General features: G+C 44.3%; 2 protein-coding genes across 5 annotated transcripts in view; one reads left to right on the forward strand and one right to left on the reverse strand.

Annotated features, from left to right (window-relative positions):
* Window positions 1-26,799, forward strand: part of LOC139373806 (ribosome biogenesis protein bop1-like) — an 88,696-nt gene that overhangs the window by 16,471 nt on the left and 45,426 nt on the right. For 2 of the 4 annotated variants that reach the window (XM_071114821.1, XM_071114819.1), the window contains one exon: window positions 276-416. In XM_071114821.1, coding sequence (XP_070970922.1) covers window positions 276-416 — 141 coding nt within the window. The remainder of the gene's footprint in view (window positions 1-275; window positions 417-26,799) is intronic. The other 2 variants (XM_071114822.1, XM_071114820.1) reach the window with 1 other exon arrangement.
* LOC139372748 (basic helix-loop-helix transcription factor scleraxis-like) lies at window positions 15,303-22,848 on the reverse strand. Its single transcript, XM_071112545.1, has 2 exons — window positions 21,798-22,848; window positions 15,303-16,058 (listed from the first exon to the last, which is right to left on the reverse strand). The coding sequence occupies exons 1-2, from the start codon at window positions 22,395-22,397 to the stop codon at window positions 16,023-16,025; spliced, it is 636 nt and encodes a 211-aa protein (XP_070968646.1). The 5' UTR covers window positions 22,398-22,848; the 3' UTR covers window positions 15,303-16,022.

The following is a 26,799-nucleotide window of genomic DNA, read 5'->3' on the forward strand; positions in this document are numbered from 1 at the left end:
TAAAACATGGAAACTGTCATTGAGCCATTTAAGGGCATCAAATAATCAGTTGTCTCTTCAAGCCTGCAGGAAGTTTTATTTCCTAAAACTGCTTCTATTTTACTTACAGGTCTGACCGAGTTGATTGGCTTAGATAATTAGACAAAAATGCCTTTAACAGCACCAAGCAGGGAAGTAATTCCCCCCTAAGCTTAAAAAATGTACCAGAACTTGTTAGCATAGCAACCGGTTGCTATGAACTCTAAATGTCAATCCTTGGTGTCTTGTTTTCATAGCAGCCAGACGTTAAAACTACACCAAAGCAGAAGAGGAAGATGAAAAAAGGCGAGGGAGTCGCCATGGACGACGGAGGAGAGAAGGGCCTGATCACCACCCGGCTTGGGGACGAGTATGAACACGACACCTCCGATGAAGAGGTAAGGTCATTGTTTTAACATCAGTCAACTTGATATCATGAAATCAATCGTGAAAATGCTGCTGAGACAAACCCTGCATTTGTCACTCAATTTGTTTTCTTCCACTGGGCCTCCTTTTTATTTGAGTAGTCATTTGACTAGCATTTCTAGATGTATTTGGATGCTTTTAGACGTCGGGTTTGATACGAAAGCTTATTTTAGTAAGAATACTTGTTTACGTTACATTTAACAACAATTGTTTTGGTACAGAGCAATGCAGGTAAGATGCTGTTGGAAAGTCAGCCACAATCACTAGCACCTGCACATAATTGGCGCGTTATCACTCATTCCTCTCGCAAGGCATTCTGGGACTTGCAGTCAAAAAGCGTAATTCAACACAACCCAATACAATTACATATGCAAATAAATCTAAAGAAATATCTTTAGATACAGCTCAAAGAATAAACTTAAACATTAACTCTGTAACACATTAAAGTTACAACAGATGCCTAACATATTGGGGATTTAGTGTACAAATAAGCTGATAATTTACACTGAAGGCCATGAACTGCTGTTCTTTACCTACCCAGAACAGAGTTCGTTGGAGTAATGTGCTTTTTCAGAACCATCACATATAAATTGTCCTCAAAGTTTGTACGGATATTTGGTCCATGGAATGTCCACCAGTGAGACCACACACACACACACATTTTCTAAATAAGATGCATTCTGTCTGAGGCTCAAACAGAATAGAAAAGAACAAGGGACAATTTCATTGATTTGAATGAATAGATTTAGCAGATTGTAGTGAAACACACTAACCACCATGCATTGTTGTTTCATCACCTTGTACTATAGCAACATCTCATGTGTTCCTGCTGTAGTGCTTCCTAATACACTGCTGTTCTGATCCCTGCAGTCTGGTGAACATGTCCTCCAGTCTGTCTGTAGTCAGAGACTCAACAGATTGGCTTCCACTCGTTTCTCATTATTGGGTTAAACAGACACACGCTACTTTTTATGGTGTTGCTTTTCAAGTGAGCTCAGAAGCAGCGCATGATGATGTAGTCGTGTGCTTCATGCCACCGCAACCAAGCAGGAGACCTGCAGGAAGGAGATTTTTTTCCTTATTTGCATGTTGGCCTATTAAAGCCTTATTTTTGTACTCTGCTATTTAATTTACAGGGTCCGTTGAGAAGCGTTGAACCCTGTGGTTTAGATCATTTGCCAGGCCATACAACCTTGAAACTGTCAGCCATCCAACACTGTTTCTGGCACTTGGCTCTGGGATGAGGAATGTGTTGTAGCTAGTGAAGGGGCCATATTGTTCTTGGGAAGGGCTTTGCTTTTAAAAGAGAGTGAGGTGGGTTTAATGCCCTGTGAAATAATATAGGACACAACTGGAATCAAAACTGCTTACTTGATTTAGTTTCTAAAGAGACTTCAGCAGAGCTTTTGAAAGCTGAGGGCTTTTTAAGAGACCCGGGGCTTGTTTAAACAGAGGTGTTTCAGATTCAAGTCACTTTGTCCATAGTGGGGGGGCATCATGTGTGCGAGCCGGAGCCCACAGGTGTCTGTGGTACTATGACTCAGGGGTCGGGGGTGGGGCGGTGTGTGTGGAGAGGAAGGGGGGGTCGGGGGTGAAGAGGAGGGGGAGAGAGTGTAATGGGTGAGGGAGTCAAGAATAGGTGTTCCAGAGGGGCAGAAACTCATCCCACCCTAAACCTGATCCTTCCACTGATGGCATTATCCTCCCCTACACAGTCTAACAGTGTCAGAATAGTCCTCTATGGCGAGATGGAATGAGTCTCTTATTTCATTAAAACAGATGTTCCATGTGTTCCCCTCCCTCAACTTAAGTTCCCCTTATTTAAGGTTCTACTGTCTTCAACCCTTGTTAGAGTTTAGGGTTAACGGACCGTCCGACGAGAGGACAGAGGAAATGGAAAACATCACTGGTTCCATCTTGTCATTCTGATCATTTCCTCCAGTAGCCGGCCTGACCCTAGACTGACCCTAGACTGACCCTAGACTGACCCTAGACTGGCCGGCCTGACCCTAGACTGACCCTAGACTGGCCCTAGACTGGCCCTAGACTGGCCGGCCTGACCCTAGACTGACCCTAGACTGGCCCTAGACTGGCCCTAGACTGGCCGGCCTGACCCTAGACTGGCCCTAGACTGGCCGGCCTGACCCTAGACTGGCCCTAGACTGACCCTAGACTGACCGGCCTGACCCTAGACTGGCCCTAGACTGACCCTAGACTGACCCTAGACTGACCCTAGACTGACCCTAGACTGGCCCTAGACTGGCCGGCCTGACCCTAGACTGACCCTAGACTGACCCTAGACTGACCCTAGACTGGCCGGCCTGACCCTAGACTGACCCTAGACTGGCCGGCCTGACCCTAGACTGACCCTAGACTGGCCGGACTGACCCTAGACTGGCCGGCCTGACCCTAGACTGGCCCTAGACTGGCCGGCCTGACCCTGGTCGGTGTGGTCACTGTGTTGCTGCTGCCCCACATGAGTGGAACCACGGTGGTCCTGGTCCATTTGGCCTGCGTTAAGTTAGTCCCCTGCCTGGGAACAGGAGATGGGATTCCTCCTCGCCGTCCTGTTGCAGGTAGCCTGTCGGCGCACAAGTTATCTACAAACAAACCTGCGGTCAAAAATGTTGCTAGTTTATTCTTCTTCTCCTTCCTTTTGTAATAAAGGGCTATTTCCTGTTTCGCGGAATGAAGGGGGAATATGTGAGACTGCAGCAGGGCCTGTCCGAGGCCTCCTCGCCCGGCAGGAAGGGGCTTTTTCTCCCGCAATTGCTTTTCCATGTGCTCTTTGAGATGAATGAAGACACATTGTGGAATGGAGGGGGGGAAGAGAGGGAGAGAGAACCCTGGATCCCCACTACGCCTCCTTCTTCCTGCCTCTGCATAGCTACTGCTCAACGGGACCTGTGCACAATGCAGGAGAACTCAATTCGGTAGCACACTAGACCGGGAAGGGTGTGCATGTGCGAGTGAGTGAGGGACAGGGAGCTCAGGGGGAAATTCTCAATTGGGAGATTGGCAAACAGAGTTGGCAGGGCTGCCAAAGCTCTTAACAGGCTGGGAGTGTTAGTGAGTGCATGTGTGCCCCCTGCCTTGTGCATGTGGCTGTGCTCACTGTGTAGTAGGCTTGTGGCTGTGCTCACTGCGTAGTAGGCTTGTGGCTGTTCTCACTGTGTAGTAGGCTTGTGACTGTTCTCACTGTGTAGTAGGCTTGTGACTGTTCTCACTGTATAGTAGGCTTGTGGCTGTGCTCACTGTGTAGTAGGCTTGTGGATGTGCTCACTGTGTAGTAGGCTTGTGGCTGTGCTCACTGCGTAGTAGGCTTGTGCGGTATCCAGATGGTCATACCTTCATACCGACCTTGTGCCATAACGGGATATTCGGTAATACCGGCACTGAACACAAGGGACGCTGTTTTCAAACTCCACTAATACTCAGTAAATCGAAGGTTAGCAGTCCTAATAAGTACATGTAAAATCCGAATAAGGAATGCTAACTAAATGCTAAAGAGCGCATTGCGAACATATTTTAAACAGTCTCGGACCTAAACTACACAAACCAAATATCAAACAGCAAGGCTCTTGATCCAGGAGGGAATTCTCTACTGTTACCAAGTGAATGGTTGATTTTGGAAGAAGTAACTTGCTACTAAATTAGCGAACCAAATGCACAGCTGCAGAGCATTTATCACATTTTAGACTGGTACCTTAATAGTTAGAACATATCTAGCAGGCAAACATGTAATTGTTAATTCCATACTGTAACTAGGTCACCTGGTGAATGCTGCATGACAGTGAGTGACTCACAAGGCTCCCGTCTCTCCTCTGTCTGCTTGTAAACAAACACCATGTGACTGGGGACTACCAATAAGCTTCATAATGACAAATTGTGAAAGTTGAAATGAAGAACGCCATCTTCTTTATCTCTTAACCTATTGAATATGTTGACTGCAGGTCTTCACTACAAATATTGACATTTGATTAAAAATTGTATTGTTTTGATGGTATTGAAAAACCATCCTGTGTCTTTTTCTAAATACCCATAACCGCCCAAGCGTACTGCGTAGCCACCTGGTTGGTTGTTCTTGTGGCTGTGCTCACAGCGTAGCCTCCAGGTTGGTTGGTTGTTCTTGTGGCTGTGCTCACAGCGTAGCCTCCTGGTTGGTTGGCTGTTCTTTTTAAGCTCGGCACGGGAAGTTAGAGCTCTTTCGAACGACAAGGCACTCACCCGGGAAATTGGTGGACCACAGACAAACCTAAAATATGTGGGTCCTTAGGAAGACACTTTAACGGCTCTCTTGAAGGCTGCATTGATATTTAGGACATCCATGATGTAGGCCCCCACCTCTACACTCCCCATCCCAGATCCTGTCTACTTAGTTTGGGTACCCCTGCCAAGCTTCCCCTATGATGAAAACTCCAGCATGGTGGGCCTCTTGCATACCTGAGCTCTTGTGGTGCTAGTAGTAGACTGTAGACATGATGAAATCAGTATTATTATTTTTGGTTTCTCTCTGTAAAGCTGTTTTTGTGAGACTACGGCTCAAGGGTACATTTACATCACAACATTTCCGTGTTTGGTGCACTCAACTCTTTGACATGGCATAATATCAATTTTAGTGTGCGCATTACTGACGGAGCGGACAGGGGAGATGGAGATGCATACTTGGCAGCCATTTTAAACTCTCCGCCTGACAACCTTAGATTACCCTGCAAGGCTGTGCTGCCTGACTTACCAGCAGGTCCACAGGAACAGAACACAGTTCAGCCAGGCTTTTGAGTGCACCATTCGGTGTAGAAGCAACATCCATGCCAAGACGTGAGTTTCCTGAGAGTGAATTCGTATCAACATGCACGGCACACCATCATGTGTGCTGTGCTGGGAATAAAAAAAGAATAATACTTCATCATTGTTGAAAAGTTTCCTCAAAATGTTTTGGTTAAATCAAACCTTTTTTCACAACCTCAAGATAGAAGTTCCTTGAATCGCCAGCCTACGTCTAACGTCTAGGATATGTTAGTTATCTTCCTCTGGCATCTCCGGCATGTGCTGAGACGGTCTACCTTTAAAAAAATTTTTTTTCCTAAAGCCCTTGACACCCCCCTCCTGTTATTTCAGCCTAATCAACGATAGGATGATTCAGATGTGGACTGGCTTTAATTGTGTGATCCTATCTGTTTCAGGAAGGCTATTCCTCTGTCAGAACTCTCAGGTGCTCAGTAGCAAGCAGCCTGTAGGAGGAGGCTTATTTTCATTTCATTACCAACCATAACAAATAGGCTCTCTACGTTGTGACGTGTTGGGTGTCCCGTTTAACCATGAGCTAAGAGACCAGACTCGTATTCTCCTCCACGTCCTCCTCTACCCTCCTCTCGAAAATCTGATGAAACCAGATTTTGAAAAGGGGGTTGGAAATAGAGGTACTCATGTCTGGAAGTCAGGGTTTTTTTCTTCCGCAAAATGTTAGTAATCCCAAAGTTTAATTTTGTGATTGGGATGTCTCCAGGTGGTGGTTTCTAATGCCTTCCAGATGGTATCCACCACAATCCCAGTCCAATTCGTGATGGCAGTTAATTTCTTTTAAAGCAGGGATTTTCAGACTTTCTTTCGGACTGGGACTGGCGGCTCTCTGACTGGATGAGGGGAGACCAGACCACAGCGTCCTCCTCTCTGTTTTTATTAGCACCTCTGATTGACAGCAGACAGGGAGAGAGTGGTTCTATTTCCAGTGTTGACATCTGGGCCCAGCTCGAGAGGACAGGACACGGTGTGATCTGGACCCAGTGTCCCTTTGACTGAGGAGGTCAAACTCTCTCCTTTGTCTCTCTCCGCTTTTCCCTCTCTGTCACTCTGTCTCCATCTCTCCTCCCTCTCACTTTATCACTCCCTCGCTCTTTTCTTCCCTCCCTCTGTCCTCCGTGCTCAGCCACAATGCGCTGATTGAGCCAGAGTCTCATTGGGAACAGCTTGTTACCTAAAGCAGTCAAAATAAATGTATTCAGGTTCCTCCTGGGTGTAGTAGCTGTGGTAAAACGTAACAAAAACCTGCCTGTGTGGATTAGGAAAAAGAGAACCGGATATCAACTCTGATTTCAGGAGAGGCTCAGAGGCATGTTTAGCTATCAGTGCTTCAGCAGAGTTTGCTGGCTGTTTGTATTGGCTAAACTGAGGCCATGGGCATTGGTCTTAGTCCCTCCATAGCTTCTCCCAGGTCCTTCTTCCCCATTATTGAGTTAAAAGCAGTCATGGAGGGCGGTCCATGGTTTCCTCTGGTCGTGTTGCTGCGTTCCAGCCATGAAATTGAATCGATTAAGGGAACGTGGACTAGGGGGGTCTATTTCAACACAACCTTAGCCCAGGAAAGGGCCTTAGGAGCGGGCCCCTCCTCCAGTACATCTACTGGGAGTCTACTTCTATTATCTGTCCTAAATGTTCCTGAAGACCAGCACCTATAGCCAGGGTGTGAGTGCGGCCTTTTTAATTGGGAAAGCAGAGGGCCCATACATGTGTGAGACTGGAGAACATGTTTCATCTATGTATGTATGCATGTATGGAGAGGTTGTTTCAACGCTGGTCTGGTCATGCCGTGGTTAAACGGATAGCCCCATGCCCTGTACAGACTTCTAGTCTACAGCGTTGAACTATGATTTTTTTACCCCCACTCCTGTTCATTCAATTAATTTCACTCCAACCAACCTCCCTCCCTCCTCAAATATGAAGTATTTTTATATTTTTACAAGCAGTAATGTCCATGTTGCCGCAAAGGAGTTATGGCCAAACACCGCCAGCCAGGTACATCAGCAGCGGTCGGAGAATGGGGCCTTGCGTTCGACGGCTGAAATGAAATAACCATTGCCAGCCCTCAGCGGCCACTAAAACTTCCTTTATGGAAGTCGATGTAGCCGACAGGAATGGTGGAAGTGCCGTTGGTTGGTTACGCCTTAACCCAAAGACATAATCAACCCTACTTTTCCAATATCTGCGTCTGATTTCAACTGAAACCCACCGCTTATTCGCTTAGTGGATTATTCCCTTGTTTTTTCTTCTCATTTTATTAGAGGAACAACCAGACCTGACATTTAAATAGAGTATAGGATCTTTTGTTTCGCTTTTTTGTCCCTCAGCCATTTGGATGACATTTTCGTGGGAGAGAAACAAATGAGGAATATATTTTGTGCTTCGGCAGACACGGCCATGGTTTTTATGAAATGTCTGCTGTGGCGCTAGAGTGGTTTTGTTCTAGAATCCATTCTTAAAGATTTATCAAATTGAACCTAATAGATCTGTTTAACAGCATTAGACAGTAGGATATTGATAAGGAGCCATATAGACTCCTCTGACTACCTCTCTCATACTGTTGCCATCCAGATGGATGTCATAACCAATATTTCTCTCTTTTTGAGGGTGTTAATCTTAATATATTATGAAGCCAACTATACTGAAGTAGAGTAGTTTTTCCAATCCAACCCATTGGAGGATTGTTACCTGGGTAAAGAATCTTCCATACCTATATGTGACCGAGAGATTTCCACTTGGTACAACTAATTTTTGACAAATTTTTGTCATGGGCTCAAATGGCTTCCCGTCCATAGACTTGTTGGAAATGATCTGAAGTCTAGACCTCCTCCCAGCCACTTGGTCTCATTTTACCTCCTACAATAGTTAGCCCATACCCAGTCAGTATGGAATTTATGTCCATCCACTATTAGTCAAGTCAGTTGACGGCCTACCCCGGCCAAACCCTAACCCGGACGACGCTGGGCCAATTGTGCGCCACCCTATGAGATACCCAATCACGGCCAGTTGTGATACAGCCTGGAATCAAACCAGGGTCTGTAGTGATGCCTCTAGCACTGAGATGCAGTGCCTTAGACCACCTTGCCACTCGGGAGACTCAGTGTGGTCATCTGAATGCGGCTAGCCCTACGGTTGGTGCTGACGTGTTTTGATATGAACCCTGAAACAATGTCATGATTGATGGAGTCACCTTAGCAGGTTACCTAGAAGATACATTCGGTGTCTCCTCAAACAGTCTAATATTGTTCAGTGAACGCTGTGCTGCCCCCGGGCCAAACAAAGGGCCGTGAGAGGTCTCCGAGGAGAGGACCAGGTCTGCCATTTGTATTGGCCCAGGATAAACTACTTACCAAACCGTTCCTGTCCTAGGGACACAAAGATTTGCATTCAAGCTCCACTACACTGCTGAAATCAATATGGTGATAAAATGAACAGACAGGTAGTAAATGATGTGTAATCTTGGCCTGTCACTGCACTGTCAGCAGGAAATCTATTTTTAATAGTCTATTTAAGGAGACGCAGGGTTGTGTTTTTCTAAGTCAAAGGCGGGGATGTTGATCCAGAGTCTGGGTGGATGGGGGGGGGGTCTTGAGAAGTGGCTGGGTGAATCGCGTGCTGCTCTGAGTCTAAACCTGGGCCGTGGCGCGTCGGACCCTTGCAGGTGCGCGGAGGTGGGGGGGTGTGTGAGTGTGGGGCTGCCAGAGCAGCCACCTGTCGTTCCGTAGTTTTTAGGACTTCCTTTTCATCCGGTCTTCAGCACGGCTCCCAGTTGGCCCAGTGTGTGTCCTGTTGCCAGAAGGCCTGATTGAAACCAACTGCCAGTGGGGGCTGCCATGTGTTTCAGTTCGAAGGGGGAAGTTCCGAGATGGAGGGGTGGGATTGTGAGGCGAAACCCTGGAGTGGGAAGCGGGGGACGGGGTTTGAGTGAAGAGGGAGTGGGAGGGGAGGGGGGCAAGCTGAAAGCTTGAAGCTCTCATCTTCTGCACAGCTGAGAGATGAGCTGTCTAGACTGCTTTATTTTTCATTTACACCATGTTGGCTCCCCCCCTCTCAGAGCTGCAGAGTTTCTACACAGAGACTGGGGTTGTAAAAATCTATTACGGCGGCTCTGGGTGAGGAAGAGCGTAGTGTGGCTGAAAAGCTGTCCTCACCTCGACTCCCTTCTGTCTTTATCCCATCTCCCTCTTTTCCTCTCGTATAAAAGTCTTCCCTCTATCTATGTACTCTGGCAACGGCCCTCATTTTTACCTGAAAATATGCGTTTGTGCCATTGAAACCTATGGTGGTGGCTGCCGTGGCGAAAGTGAATGGAATTGACATCACTGGGATATTGGAGTTTATGGTTAGTTGGGAAATCTGCGTTCTCAGAGGCAAGCAAGCGAGGGATCGCCTGGTTCTCTTTTTACCCAATGTTTTTCTCTTCTGTCATAACTGCAAGCTTTAGCAGAGTGGAGGGGAAAGGGAAGCTTCAGGGCATCATTAGATATTTAATTCCCAATAAATAACTACTTTCTCTGAATGATGTACCGGACGCTTTCACCCAGGTGGAAAAACCATTTTCAAATAAACCTGGACGGGCTCAGTCGGAATGCAAAGTTTCCACATGCCGTACACACTCCAAGGTTAAACGGCGTGTACGAGGATCCTCCAGAGTGTTTATCAAGTCAGCGTGTCGTGTGGTCCTCACAGTGGCCTCGGCAAGCAGCGACTAGACTCAGCCTCACTATGAATAATGAGTGCCTGACCTCGCCGTGACCTCTGAAATTGTGGTTTTGCTATTTTGCGAAATAATGAACAGATACATTTTTATAGGCCCCGGTTCCAACAGTACAACCGTATAGTATAAGACGTTGGAAATGAAAAGTTGGAGGAGGAGGTTGGGACTCCTGGTCTCCAGCTGCAGTGACAGATGAGGGATTTGTCTGGCGGAGCTAAGGGCCTTCTGCGTCGCTAAGTCTGGGTTCCTACACCCCCCCGTGGTTATCCCTAGCCCTGTGTAGGGTAAGTCTGGGTTTCTACACCCCCCCTGTGGTTATCCCTAGCCCTGTGTAGGGTAAGTCTGGGTTCCTAAACCCCCCTGTGGTTATCCATAGCCCTGTGTAGGGTAAGTCTGGGTTCCTACACCCCCCTGTGGTTATCCCTAGCCCTGTGTAGGGTAAGTCTGGGTTCCTACACCCCCCTGTGGTTATCCCTAGCCCTGTGTAGGGTAAGCCTCCACCCCTGGCCTCTCTCACGGTCATCCTCTCAGTGGGCTTTGGCTGGAGAGGAGCCGGCTGATGTTGAACAGAGCTTCTACAGTCTTTAGACATGAGTCTCAATGGGCTGGCTGCTAACTGCTAACCATTCCCTATGCCAGATTGGGACGCATGGGGACTTAGAAGAGACAGACCAACCAACAGCACCATTTCCAACCCCATATGTTGAAATAGAGTAAGCTTCCTAACTGTCATCAACGCCATGCAGAGACAGTACTCTGGTGTTCATCTGTCGGGGGGGGGGGGCTTCACTTGTTGTCTGATTACTCCTGTCCTGTACTCCGTCTCTTTGAAGCGTCTCTACACCAGGAGGCAGAGGAACAGGAGAACAGACAGTATTTTACCACAGATTATTTAGTCTTTCTGTCTCTATAGCAGGAGACTGAGGAACAGGAGAACAGACAGTATTTTACCACAGATTATTTAGTCTTTCTGTCTCTATAGCAGGAGACTGAGGAACAGGAGAACAGACAGTATTTTACCACAGATTATTTAGTCTTTCTGTCTCTATAGCAGGAGACTGAGGAACAGGAGAACAGACAGTATTTTACCACAGATTATTTAGTCTTTCTGTCTCTACACCAGGAGGCAGAGGAACAGGAGAACAGACAGTATTTTACCACAGATTATTTAGTCTTTCTGTCTCTATAGCAGGAGACTGAGGAACAGGAGAACAGACAGTATTTTACCACAGATTATTTAGTCTTTCTGTCTCTATAGCAGGAGACTGAGGAACAGGAGAACAGACAGTATTTTACCACAGATTATTTTGTCTTTCTGTCTCTATAGCAGGAGACTGAGGAACAGGAGTAGCGTGTGTTTTACTAGGAAGTGTAACAGGTGAAACCCATGTACTTTAAACTTGAAGTAGTAAATTCCGCCACCCAGTACATTCACAATGGCTTCCCAGTGTTGGTGCCACAACGTGGGCTGAAGTGATCTCTAGATTGCTCTACACAAAGGAACAGTAGTAGGTTTCCATCCAATTGGCAACAGATTTTCATGCAAATATGAAAAAATATGCATCAAAACATTTTGTGCATTTCCATTGTTGTGGATAAAAACCAGTGCGTGATGATATGGTCCACACACGATGTACCATTCACTTCATTTTTGCATGTACCGAATGAAAATTCAAAGTTCATTGTGTTTCGAAATGATGGTTAGTATATCAATATTTGCGCATCATGTCGTTTCCACCACCATTTCTTGAATAAATCATTTTACAGACGCAAAGAGAGCCCACCATGGAAACGTGGTTAGTGTCATGTTCTTAATGTCAATTTCAGCTTTTAACGCAAATCCTGTATGCATCTTGGCAGCATCTGGGGCAGTAGGTATCCTAGCGATTAGAGAGGTGTGCCAGGAGCTGAAGGTTGCCAGTTCGAGTCCCGGGTCAACAGGAACAATTTGTTGGGAATTGAGCTGGCAAAGGGGGGGTTGCTGGTATCAAATCCTAGATGCCATTGCCTTCCGTTGTGCCCTTGAGCAAGGCACTTAACCCCCCACAACAACAACTCGCTGGGCGCCCAGAGTGGCAGCCCCCCCCCCCAGCACCTCCAATACGTATATGTGGTTGGACGTTGTGTTACGTTGACTAATAAAGTGAGAGGGCGAGGGAGAATTTTTGCAAAGATAAACTAAATCTCTGTTATTTTTTCTTCCTTTCCAACATAACATTTGAATCTATGGTCATAGTGTGCCTTTTAAACATTACTTTGCAAATATTTATTTTAGTTGCCATTAGAAAATGTGCACACGTACACAGAAGGTTAGTGGGCTCGTCCAGATTGTCATGAATGAACGGAAAAAGAGCAGCTAACCTGGCTCCCAGCGGTCGTGAACATTTCCACATTTAGTTTCCACCGCTGACTGTGACAGGGCTGATGGGTGAGAGTGACAGCAGGGGTCAACCAATAGGCCAGGCCCCAGCGGGTGGCAGCCCTGGTGGGGGAGAAAGACAGGAGGGAGCAGAGGGTGGCCTGGAGGTCAGGGAGTAGGGGACACACAGCTTTTTCTGGCGAGACTGACAGACTGAGAGAGACAGATTGGGAGACAACTTTTGGATTAGCTGGGGAGAAGGGGTGTTTTTTTTTAGGGGCGTGGAGACATTATGCGAAAGGAGAAGGAATTCCAGACGTGTGCAGGCTTCCTTTACAGACAGATGGCATGGTCTGTGCTGGGGGACAGTGTGGATGCCAGTGTTCATTTCATCAACAAAAATAGTGACTCAAATATTTAGTTTTTTTTTATTGATGAGACGATAAGTGACTAAATAGACCCATAAAAAAACTAACTAAATTAATTATTTTTAATTAAATTTTACTAAAATGAGATGAGACAAAATGATCTCTGTGACTAAAATCTGACTACTAAATGGACTAGACATTTTTGTAGAGATTGAGAGCTTTTCAGCGGCACAGATGCACAGCGCAGTTCTGTTCAGCAGTGGGAAGGACGTGTCCGGAGAACAGCCTACTCAGCTGGTGAGCTGTGAGGAAGTCATGAGTGTAGGCAGACCGGCTCTACCTCCAATTCTAGCCTACACATTCACCACCAGCCTTCTAGTTAGCAACCCTGGGCCTGGTTAAGAAACACGAGCTGCTTTACAAAAGTAAAAAACAATAGCAGCATTGAGTTTAATAGTAAAACAACAGTCTAGCTATGTTTTTATCTCCCTTGAGTAGACCATAGAAAAGTAAATCAAAAGTTTTGAATTTGTATTCTTGCACAACACTTCCATTTTTCCCCCCTGCATTTCATATACTGGTTCTGTAGCCAAGTCGCACTCTTTTCCTCAGAGGAAATGTCTTGATTGCACCGTTCAAAAGACATGACCTGTAATACCGACGCTACGTTTTGTTCTATCTTACATTGGCGGCTGCATTTTAAATTCCTGAAACGTATCACGGGCCGTTCTTAAAGTAGGCTACTTGTGGACCGGATCGGTAACCTTCTTCAATCATGTTACCTCATTATCTAGCTATAACTAACAACCAGGGGGCGCGTTCAGCAGGATGCATCGTTTTGGATCGTTCAGATAGGCATGTTTGTTCTACATAGAATATTTTTGTCTGAAATGGTGAGTATGGAATAAATTCATAGATATTCTATCTGCAACGTTCTGTGCAATGTTTTATAACTGAGCGTGGCCTGGTAACATTACCAGTAGCCTATATGCAAACACTTGGTGGCGCAGAAAGAAAGGAAAATGTATAGCCAACAATTTAACTAAATTCCCCTTGCCTCTACACTATATCTGACTCGGAAAATAGCTTTATTTTCAGTGGAACCAGTGACTCAGAGTTGAGCACTTGGACCAGGATTCCAGCAGAGTGACTCAGACTTCAGCCATAGGGACTCGGACTCAGGCGCAGGGACTTGGGACTCGATACGAGTTTTAGTGAATTGACTAAATCAATGGGCAAAGCAGTCTTTAGCTCCTGGTGAGCCATTAGCTCCTGGTGAGCCATTAGCTCCTGGTGAGCCATTTAGCTCCTGGTGAGCCATTTAGCTCGTGGTGAGCCATTTAGCTCACGTTGAGCCATTTAGCTCACGTGCCTACTTGTGGATGTAAATGTGGCTGCAGCGTCTGGGTAACGTAGATAACAATGGCAATGACACAACCGAGGGATGGAGGTGCAACCCATACTACTTAGCCAGTACTTTGCTGGTGATTGCTCTCTCGCACACTCTCGCTCTGCATGTTTGTTTTGTATGTGATGTGGGACAAAATTAGGGATTCACATGGCCAGATAATTCTCCTATAATATTCTTCCTACATGTTCCATTTCTGCTATTGGGAAGAATAGGATCTTATTCAGGAAAATATGTTGGTAGGACATATGTTGGTGCACATAAGTCTGTGATTTTATGTTTACTATAGGTTCATGAGGCAATACAAATGTGATGTGACTAAAATGAAAGGACATTGAAGACAGTGGGCCATGTGTGTCATCATTTTGCCAATAACTAGACTGTCATTGTTGAAATAGCAAAAATGTGACCTAAGACTTAATTGCATTTCAGTCAAAATGATTTAGACTAGAGTAAATCTTTTTTTTAAAGAGTGCCATAATGAACACTGGTGGGTGCAAGGGGGGAATGGGCTGGGGGAAAGTGTGGGGGCTGTGGCAAGCAGCCAGGACCCTGTACCTGCAGATCCAATCATCCCCCGCTAACCCACACAGCTGACCCTTAAAAGGCCCGAGCAACCGGTGCTGCAGCACCTCGCAGCCCTCCCTCCTTAGTGTGTTAGTCTGTAGAGACAGTAGCTTACTCCTTCCTGTCTCTACGGACTAAGAGAAGGCTGCACAAATCACCTGGCTGATTCAAAAAAACAAAAGTTCTGTTTGTTTCAGTTGTTGACGCCTTTACTGGCCAGTCTAGTTTTCAATAGTTGCAATATGATATTTTTGTTGAAGAAGCTAGATGTGGTCTTTAAAAAATCCCAGTCCCATTTCAGGTCTCTCTCCAGTATAATAAGGGCTTGAGTGAACAGCTGTGTGCGTGAGTAGTGAGGTGTGGGAAAGACCGTAATCTAGCTGGAGAGAGAAGAGAAGGTTGGGGTTCCTTCCTTATCACGTCACTGTTTTTATAGCTGTTTGTAGTGCTATAAGATCCTCTTGACCTGATTGGTGTTTGTTTTGACCCTTACTAGTGTTCCATACAGTACGTCGTCAAACACATCGGCAAAAAAGATTTATCACCCTAAGGGCCAGACTTCAAATATCTAGAAATGTCATTTTGAGTTTTGCAAAATAACAATAAAAATAAAGGAAACTTACATGTCTGAAATAAACATAATTAATTCATAAGCATATTTATTTATTAACATGAATTTGAACAAACATCATTGAACAGCATATGAAATAGCATCAAGCCGCTGCATGTTGTCCTATCTTCTTCAGGAGAAAGGCAGTTGTCCATGGGTGTAGAAACTCACTGTCCAGAACAAATATCAAGTGAAAGCTGTTGTTATATATTTGGCTTGTGGAACAGTTTGGTAATTTTTCAGAAAGTAACCTGATAGCCAATCATCAGTTCCTGTTTGGCCTGTCCTTGTCCTTGAAGTCCCTCCTTACCACACCTCTAAGTAACTGGCGCTTCTCAGAGTCCGTCTCATGCAGAGGCTGTTGTGGTTCTAAAGTTTCAGCATTATCAGTCTGCGTATGCAGACGTTCTCAGGTAAAGAGAAAATAAGACCTCTTTTTGGTGTTCTCTTCAAGTCTTTGTGAGGTCATGGAATCAGAAGTGTAGAAAGTTTTATTTTTAAATGATTCTTCATACTTCCTTTGAGTCAGGGCATGCTTCCACCGTCCAAGAAGTCCCACCGTCTCTTTCAATCAAACATGATTACCTCTTCAGAAACTAAACTTAGCAGTCCTGAATTATAATTTTTTTCTGTTTTTTGGGGGGCATATAATTAAATACTGATTTTGATATTTATGTACACCTTAAGTGTGTCAAGTTTTTTTTTTTTTTTTTGTCCACAGTTCTGGTCCATATTCTGTCGTCCTCCAGACATTAACTTCTTAGAGCAGTTTTTTGCCTGTCTTTGCTCTGAAAGGAAGAAGACAAACGGTTACAATTTCTCATTCGGCTCTTTATAGTCAACAATGCAAACACTGATGTGAAGAATACATTTCCTGGATTGATTCTAACTCCTAACAATTTTACAATACACTTATTGTTGAGGTAAGTAAAGAAAATAAATTGTTTAATTTATTTTGTATAAAGTCTGACGGTCCTTTGAGTGAGTGCACGGCTCGCTACTGTCAGTCTGGCCTAGTTCTAGTCTAACCCCCAATGTGTTTTTAAAAAAATGTTTTTATTTATTTGACCTTTTATTTAACTAGGCAAGTCAGTTAAGAACAAATTCTTATTTACAATGACGGCCAAACCCGGATGACGCTGAGCCAATTATGTGCCGCCCTATTGTACTCCCAATCACGACCGGATGTGATACAGCCTGGATAATGCCCACTGGTCCAGGCTGCTGTGGAGGCTGCCTGTGGGGCTGTGTGGACTGGGGATGGGTGTGTGGAGGCTGCCTGTAGGGCTGTGTGGACTGGGGATATTTGCTGGTCTGGGGCTGTAGCATTGCCATGGGGAGGTATGATGGCTGTGGGCTTAAGTATTGCCTTGGTTCATGTTTTCCTCCTCTCACCATATACTGAGTGGCAGCACTAGCATTAGCACACCTGGCTCACGGAGACCATGGAATGCAACCGTTTCCACGGCTACATCTGACGTAGGCGGGCCCGGGCACTCGCAGTCAACTATCGGATTGATGAGGTCAGGCATTTGAAGACAAACGAACCAGGAGTTTTTTTTTTCTCTATTTTATTTTTTAGTGCCACTTTAAAGTCGCAATTTAATTTCTTCAGCTCCAGGGATCACTTACACCCAACTAATAGGATTTTTGTTTAACATTTGTTTTTCATATCCTGTGTAACACATTGTAAAGATGTAAAGGGTTAATTCTGCCGCAGCAGCTGAAGCGTGAGGCTTTGTTGATTGAACTTGCAGCTTTTTCTCTCTCCTATTTTTAAAAGGCTTCCACTTTGTTTATACAGTATCTAATGGCATGGGAAGGTTTTGTTGTTTTCACGAATACAAGCAACACAACATATTACATTTCCACAGACACAGAAGCCGATCTGTTTTTTTCTCTCCTCAGTTGTCACCTCAGGCTTCATTCTTTAGGCAAATATTTGGTTTGGTCTCGGCCTGACGGGTAACGTTGGCAGATTGGTTCAAGATTACAATGGAGGCACTTGTCAGCTGCTCTCACTGCTGGCCTGCGTGTGGGTGTGTAGATTTTTAGACATGTAACTCAAGCCTTAACAGACCATTCATCTGTTTGGGTTATTAAACGCAGCCCCCTTCTGTTCATCCTAACTAACTGGGTTCTTTACACCCTCTGTTTGGTCTTTGGACAAAAGTTGGACGTGATATTGTGTGTTATTGAACAACTTGTTGGACAGGTGTTTGTGGGTGGGTGGGTGTGTGTGACAGAGTGAAAGTGTTATTTTACAGTTGGACCGGTAGATTGAAGATGAAATATTTAGTTTACACACTATTCAACTTCAAGTGCTCTTTTTTGTTCTGGCTTGCTCCTCAGTACACTGTTTGGTTCACACTGGGTAATTTCATAATGTGTTACATGTTCACACTGATTGGCTCCTGTTGCAGGGAGAAACGCTGCTCTAATAACTTCCATATGGCTGTAATGAAGGAACTCGAGATAATTACAGTACATATAAGCCTTGGGCTGCAAGGATAGCGCATCGCTTTGGGAGTGAACTCTGAGGCTGACTGACTATACTCAATTAGTAATCCATTGGGTTACCCCCAGTCCCAGTACACAGAGAGAACTCGCCAAGTCCTTTCCCCTGCACTCCTCGAAACCGTTCCTGCGCACGTACCGTCCATTTGACTAGGGTTTGTCTGCCCCTGTGTGTCCCGTTATGCAATCCCCTCGTCGTCCTTCATAACCCCTGTCTTCACCTGCTACAGCTATTAGGGAGAAGGAATGCTCCCTTTTTTCTAACGGACTGTGCTTTGCAGCCCCCAAAGAAAGAGGGGGTGGGGGAGAAACACAGCCTCAACTTTGGTGAATTTCTGACTGTCTACTTATGGGGGCTGTAGTTGAAATGTGCTTTTACACAATTAATTAGCTGTCAATAGAAATGGAAGATGTAAAATGTTTTGATGGTCTGACTCATTGTGTGTGTGTGTGTGTGTGTGTGTGTGTGTGTGTGTGTGTGTAAGCATAAGATATTTAGCTCATCTATGTTACATAAATTATATATTCCACTCAGTCCAAGCAAGTCAAATCTGTGCCAGATGGATAACATTTTGGACTGGAAAACATTTGTATCTGATAAGATCACAAACACACACATCTGTTAGCCACTAATTGATAACTCTGTGTGTGTGTGTGTTTTTACACATTTGCCTTTGACTTCAGGGGCAGGAAAAAGCTTCTGTCATTCAGTGTGAGCGTATGACTTTGTGTCTCTGATATAAAATGTTCGATATGACGGCTGATCCGAGGAGTAGATTACAAAAGACCACATTGGGAGCACGTTGAGTCCAAAACACTAACAGGTGATATCCGAACAGTATGCTCATTTATTAATGACGCATTTTAGCATCTTCTAGATCAGACAACAACTCTGGAGTGGTGTACTTTTTCACCATCCTGTCCTCAATTTGTTCTGTCAGAATTGAGAAACTGTTTTGGCAACATATCGTTCTGTCCATTTTAACGTGTTCTACTTTACCTCAATGGGTTCCTCTTTATTTTATTTTCATCTTTCTTTAGAAACTATAAAGACGTGTTGGCCGAGAAATGCCTTTCTGAGTAATGAGCGCTAAGTACGGGTAAAGAGCAATGCCTTTCACCGGGTAATGAGCACTAGGTACGGGTAAAGAGCAATGCCTTTCACCGGGTAATGAGCACTAAGTACGGGTAAAGAGCAATGCCTTTCACCGGGTAATGAGCGCTAAGTACGGGTAAAGAGCAATGCCTTTCACCGGGTAATGAGCGCTAAGTACGGGTAAAGAGCAATGCCTTTCACCGGGTAATGAGCGCTAAGTACGGGTAAAGAGCAATGCCTTTCACCGGGTAATGAGCGCTAAGTACGGGTAAAGAGCAATGTGTTTCACCGGGTAATGAGCGCTAAGTACGGGTAAAGACCAATGTGTTTCACCGGGTAATGAGCGCTAAGTACTGGTAAAGAGCAATGCCTTTCACCGGGTAATGAGCGCTAAGTACGGGTAAAGAGCAATGCCTTTCACCGGGTAATGAGCACTAAGTACTGGTAAAGAGCCATGCCTTTCACCGGGTAATGAGCACTAAGTACGGGTAAAGAGCAATGTGTTTCACTGGGTAATGAGTGCTAAGTATGGGTAAAGAGCAATGCCTTTCACCGGGTAATGAGTGCTAAGTACGGGTAAAGAGCAATGCCTTTCACCGGGTAATGAGCGCTAAGTACGGGTAAAGAGAGCAGTGCGGTTTGGAGCAGGTCGCTTCGATTCTTAAGCCTCAACTACAAATCTGAGGCCCAATCTGTTTCAAATATCGTCCCGGCTCAGCCCTCCTATAGACAGGCCTTTAATTCAGAAAACTCTTAAACTGCCATTATCTCATTTGCTGCTTTGTTCTGCCTCACTGAAATCAATGAAATGGAGGAATAGAATTGCTTCCAGTCAAGGCGAATGTTGTCCATTTAGTTTTTATTTTATTAATTGTGTGACTCTTGCATCTCTGCTTCCATGCTCTTTTTAAAGGCCTTTTATAGCAGTGAATAAACTGGAAGGAGTCTGCAAAGCATTACATTAATAGTTGGCTTTAACTTGAATTAGTTTGGATTGATTTATTATTCACTCCTTGGTGACACTAACTAGGTTGATCCAGATATGGTTCACGGTGGAGCAGGCTTGTGCTATTACACTTGTGATATACACTAGTGCTATTACACTTGTGATATACACTAGTGCTATTACACTTGTGATATACACTAGTGATATTACACTAGTGATATTACACTAGTGATATTACACTAGTGATATTACACTAGTGATATTACACTTGTGATATACACTTGTGATATACACTAGTGCTATTACACTTGTGATATTACACGTGTGATATTACACTTGTGATATACACTAGTGATATTACACTTGTGATATACACTAGTGCTATTACACTTGTGATATTACACTTGTGCTATTACACTTGTGATATTACACTTGTGATATTACACTTGTGATATACACTAGTGCTATTACACTTGTGATATTACACTTGTGGTATACACTAGTGCTATTTCACTTGTGATATACACTAGTGCTATTACACTAGTGCATAGTTTTTTTCTTAGATTTGTCAGGAGTTGTGACTTATCACTTTTTTTTCATCATAAAATAAATCGCAAATTTCCAGTACATTTCAATACACGAATCAGTGAAGAATACTGTAGGGTTCTGTGGATGTGCAAATGAACATCTCTAGTGAGTTGGTGGTGTTGTCCAGAATGACAAGTCATTATAGTCTTCATCATTATTTATTTAGGAAGCCGGAGGGGGGGGGGGGGTTGTTAACATTGTTATTAATTGGACACCTAAGAAGAGCCTTAGGTCAAAACAGGATGTGTGTATAAATCGCTCAGGATGGCTCACTGGCAGATTTGGGAATACAGCAGATGTTCCCAGAATGCTGTGGACCGGCGATCTACCTCTTGGTAAGCGCTTAACCATAATCTTATGTTGTGACTTTGCTCCACCAGGAGCCAAAAGGAATGTCAAGTGTCTTCTTTTTTAAGTTTAGGCTATTTGTCATTTTAGAGGCCTAACAAATCACTCAAACCACATCCAGCTCTAAATACATTGTGCACTCCAGGCATTTTCCTCTGTGCTTTTTTTCAACGAAATGGGTTTTGGACCTGCTTCAAGTTTGAGGGTAGAATACATATTGTGGTGGTTATATACCTAACCAAAAAATGTTCCAGTGTCATGGTTGACTCTAATTATTTTGGGCGTATGGTGTATTTCAAGTTTGAAAGCTGCTTTGCTCTTGTGAGTTGAAATGACAGTTTTCCCCTCTGTTTTTGGTTTTGGTTATTGCGTTTCCCATGCTGTGATTTAGGGTTTGATTTTGAATTCGGCGTGGTGTTGGCTTTATGAGCCAGAGTCTGCCCAGGCGAATGCTGAGGAAAAGAGATGGATGTGTTTGTGTTCAATGTGACAGTTCCTTGTTTCCCGTTAGCCTTGGTTCAGTCGGTCTCTCGCTACTCAGACCAAAGAGACAATGGGAAGTGCTACTGAATGCCGGCACCAAATTGAGATGTCTGGGAGAATTGTCTCGGAGTTGGGGATTAGGGTCTTACTGTTAGGAGGTTTAGTTGAAGCTTGCCTACTGAGCCTCCTCATCTCACTGTCTCGGAGTATTGAGGGGCTGTTCTCTTACCCTTTGGGACAGCAGAGACCATATGATACTCTATAAATTCACATTTTGAAAAAGTTTGTTTTTTTGTGGGTGGAATTTTCTAAAGGTTGCTTGTCTTCGAGTAAGTTTGAAAGCCATTTTTTAGTCTGAAATGTTTTTAAAGAATCAAATAGGAACAACCATTCACTAAACCATGAAGCGTCATAAGTAAAACTCCCACTTCCTGGATATTACTGCCCTGAAGAGATTGGAGTTGTGTGCTGTTATGTTGTCCTAGTTGTGACACGATGGCAAATGAATGGTAAGGACAGATGGGACATCTACAGCCAAACTCAACTCACCATTTTCCTCTGGTTGCTGAGGCAGAAGGTGCAGATCTGTTTGGGCTGGGAGTTCTCTGCGTCGCGGCCTGGCGATCCGTGGTGATTTAGGTAGTGAGCAGAGGAGGTTGTTCCACCGTGGCAGGGCTGCCCATCCCCACACATGTCCCCAACCAGCAGCACATTGCCCAGGTGGGAGATGTAGCTGGACGCCAGTCGCAGTGTCTCGATCTTGGACAGCTTCCTGTCGGCCGGTTCAGTGGGGATAAGGGTCCTCAGGGCAGTGAAGGCTGTGTTCACACTGTTGGTGCGGTCCCGCTCCCGAGCGTTAGCTGCGTTGCGTTGCCGTGGCAGCCCGCTCGTCGGAGAGATGGATCCGTCTGAGACCTGGAGGTGTGACATCTGGGGCGGGAGCTGGCCCCCTCCCAGACGGCCCCCTCCGATGCTTCCAGGCTTCCTTTTGCGCCCCCCGACCTTTATGTCATAACCTCTGGCGTCCAGCCGGAAGGAGCGTTCGTCGGAGCCCGAGCTCTCGTTGCCGTTCTCTTCGTCCTCGGACAGCATGGAGATGTCGGAGTACAGGTACCGGCTGGGCGCTGGCCGCACCATGGCGAAGGACATCGTCAACGTTACCGTGCTCTGCTGTTCCACCAATTAGCTAACTCTGCTCTGGGCTTTGTTTACTACTGTGACACCTGGACTCCCCACTGCTGCTCACACATGCATGGATAGTTAAATGATAACACAGTTTTACCTCAGTATACTTTTCTAAGTCCTTAGCTGCCAGTGCACTACAGTCCAGTATCACAGGCTCCTCTGTCATTAAAGTTCCATGTAGAGTTTGGACTTTTCCTTTGGTGGGAAAAACGAAATCAAATGGCTGAATGGCAGGTTCCACTGTGTCTTTCTCAGGTCCTCTTAGGATATGGTTGGTCTTTCTTTATTTCTCTCTTGCTCTCTCCTCTCAGATCGTCTGTCTCCCTCAACTCAGTTCCACATCTGTCCCTCGCGCTTTCTCTCTTACCCTCCCTCCTGCTCGCTCTCCCAGTGCTCAGATCCACGTGTGGTTTCTGTCTGAGCGTTTCAGTATGGTTGGGCTTTATAGCCAGTGGGAGTGTCTGTCTCCCCCTTCCCTCTTTCTCTCCCTCCTTCACTCCGTATGCAAATGTCCCAGCTGGCTGTGGGAGCTTTGGGAGGGAGTCCAGCACAGTGTGGATCTACTATCTGCAACTTTCTGCTTCCTTATTTAACCCTTCCAATACTGGGTCTTCCATATTTAAAGGCGTAAATGCAGAAATCGCTCCACCAAATTCAAAAATTTTGCCTAATTTCAGTTTGTGACAGAACAAGAAATGTAGAGAATTGTTTTACCACTGTGTGATATCATTTCAATAACCAAAAATATTTTCAGCTGTTTGAAGCTGGTGTACAACACTGAATGGAAAAGACATACAAATGAAACTTAAGAATGGGGAAGCATAGAAATAGCACTCACACAAAATATTTACCACTTCTTAGACTTGATTTCAATGACAGATACAATAGGTATTCAACCCCTTTGTTGTGGCAAGCCTAAATAATTCAGGAGTAAAAACTATTTGCATGGACTCTCACTCGGTGTTGATTTTTGTATTACTACCTCCATCTCTGTACCCCACACATGCAATTATCTGTAAGGTCCCTCAGTTGAGCAGTATATTTTAAACAAAGATTGACCACAAAGACCAGGGAGGTTTCCAATGCCTCACAAAGGGCACTTATTGGTAGATGTGTAAAAATGACACTGATGTATCAATACACCCAGTTACTACAAAGATACAGGCATCCTTCTTAACTCCATTGCTGGAGATGAAAGGAAACTGCTCAGGAATTTCACCATGTTACCAATGGTGACTTTAAAACCTGTGATAGGAGAAAACTGAGGATGGATCAACAACATTGTAGTTACTCCACAATACTAACCTAAATGACAGTGTGAAAAGAAGGAAGCCTGTACAGAATAAAACATATTCTAAAACATGCATCTTGTTTGCAATAAGGCACTAAAGTAAAACTGAAAAAAATGTGTCAAAGTAATTTACTATGTCCTGAATACAAAGCATTATGTTTGGGGCAAATCCAACACATCACGAAGTACCACTCTTCATATTTTTAAGCACGGTGGTTGCTGCATCATGTTATGTGTATGCTTGTCATCGGCAAGGACTAGGTATGGCAAGGATAAAAAATAAACGTAATACAGCTAAGCATAGGCAAAATCAGGAAAACCTGGTTGTCTGCTTTCCAATAGACACTGGGAGACAAATTCACCTTTCATCAGGACAATAACTTAAAACACAAGGCCAAATATACACTGGAGTTGCTTACCAAGGCAACATTGAATGTTCCTGAGTGGCCTAGTTACAGTTTTGACTTAAATCGCCTTGAAAATCTATGGCAAGACTTGAACATGGCTGTCTAGCAATAATGTGCAAATACTGTACCATCTTGGTGTGGAAAGCTCTTAGAGCCTTACCCAAAAAGACTCACAGCTGTAATCGCTGCTAAAGGTGATTCTAACATGTATTGACTCCGGGTTGCGAATACTTAAGTAAATGAGATATTTATGCATTTCATTTTCAATACATTTTCTTAAATTTAGAAAAACAAGTTTTCACTTTGTCGTTATGGGTATAGATGGGTGAGAGCGAGAAATCAATTGAATCCATTTTGAATTCATACTGTAACACAACAAAATGTGGAATAAGTCAAGGGGTATGGATACTTTCTGATATCACATTTCTATGTGAATTTGGTCAGGTTGCCCAAAATGTTACATAATGCAGCTTTGAACCCTTACAATACTGGATCTTCCTGATTGAACCCTTACAATACTGGATCTTCCTGATTGAACCCTTACAATACTGGATCTTCCTGATTGAACCCTTACAATACTGGATCTTCCTGATTGAACCCTTACAATACTGGATCTTCCTGATTGAACCCTTACAATACTGGATCTTCCTGATTGAACCCTTACAATACTGGATCTTCCTGATTGAACCCTTACAATACTGGATCTTCCTGATTGAACCCTTACAATACTGGATCTTCCTGATTGAACCCTTACAATACTGGATCTTCCTGATTGAACCCTTACAATACTGGATCTTCTTGGGAAACGCCCTGTTTAAAAAAAAAAAGAAATGAATACAAATAAATCTTCCTGAAACCAGTGCTTGAACGAGGGCGTCAGGTTGTTTTGTTGAGGAACGGCTGCTCTGGGCTTTCTCTGTTACTGACAGATTGTGTGTGAGAGCTGGACACACACCGGGTGTCTCATAAGAAGCCCATAAAAATCCTGCAAAGTTCAAGATGGATTAAATGTCAGCGGTTCAAAGTGGGAACCCCTTTCCTCATCTTTTTTTCTTTCCCTAAATTTGGGGCATAGCCCCTAAATTACCCCCAATGCAGTCAAGCCGGGAGTTGAAACCTCTTACTTAGCTAGACAATGTGTCATCATTCAACTCCATCTCTTCCTCCATCAATGTTTTCCTCCCTATGACAGAGTGATTTGTTTTGGTGTTTTATTTAGGTAGTGAAAGGACTTTACTCCCACTGTAAAGACCTGATGCTGTCACCGTGTCTACACAGCTCCTCTAGTTTAGGTCCAACCCCCACAAGACTGATGCTGTTACTGTGTCTATACTGGTTCCACCACACTGGGGTGGGAGTGAGTTGTTTCTCATTTATGAGTTCCTCCGTTAACTCGGACTGGATCCATTTAGTCATGCTGCTTGAAGCAAAAATATACAATCTGGTCCAGAGGGACTATAGGTCAGGTAGTTTGTCTAGCACACCTGTTTGTCACTGAATCATCCCGTAGCAGAAAGACGAATGGAATAACCGTTTTAAAGACTCATTGTTAGGTTTGCACAAATACAGTGCATTCGGAAAGTATTCAGACCCCTTGACTTTCAATACTTTGTTACATTACAGCTGTAATCTAAAATTGATTTTTTTTAATATATATTGTTTTTAGACAGGTTTTTAGATAAAAAAAAATTGTAAATGTGATTTCAGGTTTTTATTTTGAATACAGTATTCAGACCCTTTACTCTGTACTTTGTTGAAGCACCTTTGGCAGCGAATGAAGCCTAAAGTCTTCTTGGGTATAATGCTGCAAGCTTGGCACACCAGTAATTGAGGAGTTTCCCATTATTCTCTGCAGATCCTTTCAAGCTCTGTCAGGTTGGATGGGGAGCGTCGCTGCACAGCTATTTTCAGGTCTTCCCAGAGTTGTTCGATCGGATTCAAGTCCGAGCTTGGGCTGGGCCACTCAAGGACATTCAGAGACTTGACAGTGCACACTCTGCCATATTGTCAACTGTGGGACCTTATATAGACAGGTGTGTGCCTTTCCAAATCCTGTCCAATCAATTGAATTCACCACAGATGGACTCCAAGTTGTAGAAACATCTCAAGGATGATCAATGGAAACAGGATGCACCTGAGCTCAATTTGAGTCTCATAGCAAAGGGTCTGATTACTAAGGTAAACAAGGTATTTCTGTGTTTTATTTTTAATACATTTGCAAAAATGTCTAAAAAGCTGTTTTCACTTGTCATTATGGGGTATTGTGTATAGATATTTTATTTAACAAGGCTGTAACAATTTTAGAATAAGACTATAACATAACAAACTGTGGAAGAAGTTGAGGGGTCTTGAATACTTTCCGAATCTACTGTGTATGACAGATGTCGGCCCTGCTGTTTGTGTGATTGGACGTTGAAACATTGAGGATGGTTATGTTTCCTCATTACTGAAAGCAATTTGAACTCATGTAGACTAAGTCTTAATGTTCCAGAAGCCCCAGAGATATTTTCCTGTTGCCTGACACCAGACGGGCATTAAACAGATTGTTCTTGTAGCGTGAAAATTCTCAATTACTCACAGTACTATACGTAATGTTTACACACAGACTGGGACAGATTGTAAGGGTTGACGGGGTCATTCTCATAGGGTTACGAAATGTTTGGTAACA

This window comes from Oncorhynchus clarkii, chromosome 18 (genome assembly GCF_045791955.1).
Source record: "Oncorhynchus clarkii lewisi isolate Uvic-CL-2024 chromosome 18, UVic_Ocla_1.0, whole genome shotgun sequence".
NCBI lineage: Eukaryota > Metazoa > Chordata > Actinopteri > Salmoniformes > Salmonidae > Oncorhynchus > Oncorhynchus clarkii.

Coding starts and splice junctions, on each gene's coding strand:
- LOC139372748 (XM_071112545.1), bottom strand. CDS start 22,397: ATGTCCTTCGCCATGGTGCGGCCAGCGCCCAGCCGGTACCTGTACTCC. Junction 16,059..21,797: donor TCAGCAACCAGAGGAAAATG/GTGAGTTGAGTT, acceptor TCTTCCTTTCAG/AGCAAAGACAGGCAAAAAAC.